We start from the raw sequence: 3,885 nt of genomic DNA, 5'->3' as shown, positions 1-3,885 counted from the left end.
GATGCTTCCCACCCCCACGCCAGCCCCCAGCAAAACCTGGCAGATAATCAGCACGTCCCACTGTTTAGTCATATTTGACAACTGGGTTAACCTGGTATCTAGGCGCTGGCGAAGCCATACAAAGGGTGCCCTCAATTACCACCAGGAGCTTCTGGCGTGATAGGCACTTGTATTACCCCCTGGGTCAGAGGCCAGAGCGACAATTAGGAAGTCACTTAGACCGCTGGACGGAAATGGCGGGATGCAGCAGGCTCTGGGCTCTCCTAACAAGTCTGTGGGTGTAGACCTGCCTGGAGAGGCCCAGCTGTCCTTTGCGTCCTCTGCTCAATAGGACTCTGAGTATAAAAATGAATACGGTGGGAGCAGGAATCTGGGAAAACGACCACGACAAGGATAAATCCATCGGAAGAGTGATGGCTACAAGTTCAAGTTCTTCGCAGCAACAACGTGTACACACAAAGTGAACGCAGACCATTTCCACTTGTGCCCTAGGCCGGGATGTCCCTCTCCTGCTTCTTTCCCACAAGTGGAGAGTGAAGACTGTCAGCCCTAAGTAGCAAGGTGGCCAGGGTGGTGGGAGTGGTGGGGGGCCTGCGGCTTGATCTCAACAGTTCTTAAACCTGGCTTGGTACGTGAGTGTGTGTAAATTTTTAATTGCACTGTAATTTCTTCTGTCCCTAGCCCGCCCCCCTCCCACCCACGCCCGCAGACTTGACTGGCACGCGCCAGGAGCCCGGGCTCGGGCCCCTCGGAGCGTCTGATTGGCTGCGGGGCAGCTCCCGTCTGCTCTGCCTGCGCCCTCATTGGGCGAGAGGCGCAGCCAGCGGCACTTCAAAGCGGGTGCTCCTCGCACTTAGGCTGAGTTTTGCCGGCGGGAGCCCAGAGTCCGCTCGGCGCGAGCGCGGGACGCGGGAGCCGCGCGGGACCTGAATCGTGATTCCCAGGAGCCGCCAGGCTTAACACTGCTCCGGGCCTCGCCGCGCAGCCCAAAGACCTGCTATGGCCACGTCTATACTTGGGGTAAGTGAAAAAGCGCTCGCTGCAAAGGCTTTGCTCATTTTTGTTTGTTTTGTTTTTGTGTTGTTGGTGGTGGTTTTTTGTTTTTGTTTTGTTTTCTTATGGCTTCTCTGGGTCAGAATCTCTCAAGAAACTGTTGCTATACCACAGCTCTGGTTTCCTTTTAGCATTTTCTACATTTCCGGAACCGATCTTTTCAAGTTATTGGAACCTGGGACCTTTTGCCTTTGCAAGAAAAGAATGTCTTAAGCAAGTTCCCTTTTAACTGGTTTTTGAGGCAAAGCCGAATGTTTCTTTTCTTCCCTTCTTGGTTTTAACATCACTCCCCCACCCCCAACCCACGCCACTCGGTTTGGGGGTTGTTGCATTACATTACAGTGTTTTCTGGAAAGTCTTGTTTTGCAGGCCACGCAGTTACATTAATAAACACTTACATTAGCGTGGCTCCCCAGTTTGCCCTTGACTTTGAAAGCCACTTATACTTGGATTCTTTTTGTAATCGTGTGCGTTGTGTAAATATCAACACTACGTTTCTGAACTATAAAAGAAAATAGCCAAGTCGTAGCCACTCATTCGAGGAATGTTCTAAGAGTTTCTTCCAGCACTGGGTGGCTGTTTTGGCCACCCCCCGCCCTCACCCGTTATTTCTTGTGTGTGTTTACCTTCGTGCTACACCCGGAAGGGCGACTTGGGGGCTTCTGGGAGAAGAGCGGGCTTGTGGCGTCAACCCAAGTCTGATTCTAGACAAGGGTGGCAGCGAACGAGGTGGCGAAAACTGAGGCATTTCTGATCTATAGTCTCACTGAGGAACAACTTTCCTCCTCGCTCGTGATCGCCTCTGTCCTGCGCGGGGCGCGGGGCGTCCCCCGCCAGCGTGCGGGGAGGAGGCGCGAGCCAGGGTGCCAGGGCCCTCCGGGATCTGCACGGGGGAACGAGGCTGCTCACCGGTGCACTTTGTGTCTTCCCCCACTTCTCCCTGCCCTCCTCCTCCTCCTCGCTTCCTCCCTCACCCCACCCACTCCAGGAAGAGCCACGCTTCGGAACAACCCCGTTGGCCATGCTGGCGGCGACCTGCAACAAGATCGGCAACACGAGCCCCCTGACGACCCTGCCGGAGTCCAGCGCCTTCGCCAAAGGCGGCTTCCACCCCTGGAAGCGCTCCTCGTCCAGCTGCAACCTCGGCTCCAGTCTCTCTGGCTTCGCTGTGGCCACGGGCGGCCGCGGCTCGGGCAGCCTGGCGGGTGGCTCGGGAGCCGCCAACAGCGCCTTCTGCCTGGCCTCCACGTCCCCCACGTCGTCCGCCTTCAGCAGCGACTATGGCGGCCTTTTCTCCAACTCGGCGGCGGCGGCGGCCGCGGCGGCCGGCGTGTCCCCGCAGGAGGCGGGCGGCCAGTCGGCCTTCATCTCCAAGGTGCACACGACGGCGGCCGACGGTCTGTACCCGCGCGTGGGCATGGCGCACCCGTACGAGTCGTGGTACAAGTCAGGCTTCCACTCCACGCTGGCGGCGGGCGAGGTGACCAACGGCGCGGCGTCGTCGTGGTGGGACGTGCACAGCAGCCCCGGGTCCTGGCTGGAGGTGCAGAACCCCGCCGGGGGGCTGCAGAGCTCGCTGCACTCGGGCGCCCCCCAGGCTTCGCTGCACTCTCAGCTGGGCACCTACAACCCCGACTTCAGCTCGCTCACGCACTCGGCCTTCAGCTCCACCGGCCTCGGCTCATCGGCCGCCGCCGCCTCGCACCTGCTCTCCACCAGCCAGCACCTGCTGGCCCAGGACGGCTTCAAGCCGGTGCTGCCCTCTTACTCGGACTCCAGCGCCGCGGTGGCCGCGGCGGCCGCCAGCGCTATGATCTCGGGCGCCGCGGCGGCCGCCGCCGGGGGCAGCTCGGCGCGCTCTGCCCGTCGCTACTCGGGCCGCGCCACCTGCGACTGCCCCAACTGCCAGGAGGCCGAGCGGCTGGGTCCGGCCGGGGCGAGCCTACGCCGCAAGGGGCTGCACAGCTGTCACATCCCGGGCTGCGGCAAGGTGTACGGCAAGACATCGCACCTGAAGGCGCACCTGCGCTGGCACACGGGCGAGCGGCCCTTCGTGTGCAACTGGCTCTTCTGCGGCAAGCGCTTCACGCGCTCGGACGAGCTGCAGCGGCACCTGCGGACTCACACGGGCGAGAAGCGCTTCGCCTGCCCGGTGTGCAACAAGCGTTTCATGCGCAGCGACCACCTGAGCAAACACATTAAGACGCACAACGGGGGCGGCGGGGGCAAAAAGGGCAGCGACAGTGACACGGACGCCAGCAACCTGGAGACACCCCGCTCCGAGTCCCCGGACCTCATCCTGCACGATTCCGGCGTCAGTGCAGCCCGGGCGGCTGCGGCGGCAGCAGCAGCGGCGGCGGCGGCAGCAGCAGCAGCAGCGGCTTCGGCGGGAGGCAAGGAAGCTGCGACCGGTCCCAACGACTCCTAGAGGTTGGCGGAGAGGCGCGAGCGAGCAAGTAGAGACACCCAGAGCGAGCAAGCGAGCGAGCGAGAGGTTCGGAGGGCGAGCGAGTGGGCGCACGGGAGGGCAGGGGCTCCAGAGAAGCCCCCGGAGCCCAGGCTGGGAGCGAGGTGGAGCAGCGCGGAACCCCGGGCGGTGGCTTGCTGGCGGCGCCGGAGTTGCCCTCAACCCGTTGCGCCCAGATGAGAATCGATCTCGAGGTCCAGAAACAAAAGCGAGCCATCCTCCGACATAAGTGCAGGTTCAAAACTACACACACACACACACACACACACACACACCACCCCGGAGACCCACAAACGCAAGAACTCACACTCCCGCGCGCGCACTCACAGGCACCCACTCGAACAAACTTCTCCAGAGAAGAGCAA

At 61.4% G+C, this 3,885-nt stretch overlaps 1 protein-coding gene across 1 annotated transcript; it reads left to right on the top strand.

Moving 5' to 3' along the window:
• Positions 1-890: 890 nt before the first annotated feature.
• Positions 891-3,481, top strand: Sp9 (Sp9 transcription factor). The gene is made up of 2 exons (XM_021156600.2): positions 891-1,020; positions 2,042-3,481. Exons 1-2 carry the CDS (start codon positions 1,000-1,002, stop codon positions 3,479-3,481), a joined length of 1,461 nt encoding a protein of 486 aa, XP_021012259.1. The 5' UTR covers positions 891-999.
• Positions 3,482-3,885: the final 404 nt, after the last annotated feature.

The sequence above is a fragment of the Mus caroli genome, unplaced genomic scaffold, assembly GCF_978045245.1.
Source record: "Mus caroli unplaced genomic scaffold, Mus_caroli_1 scaffold_2, whole genome shotgun sequence".
NCBI lineage: Eukaryota > Metazoa > Chordata > Mammalia > Rodentia > Muridae > Mus > Mus caroli.
This window is presented reverse-complemented; position numbering and strand designations above follow the sequence as displayed.

Bases quoted from the DNA above. Each gene is read 5' to 3' on its own strand.
- Sp9 (XM_021156600.2), top strand. From the start codon at position 1,000: ATGGCCACGTCTATACTTGGG. The intron at 1,021-2,041 runs GTAAGTGAAAAA...CACCCACTCCAG, and splicing joins TGGCCACGTCTATACTTGGG to GAAGAGCCACGCTTCGGAAC.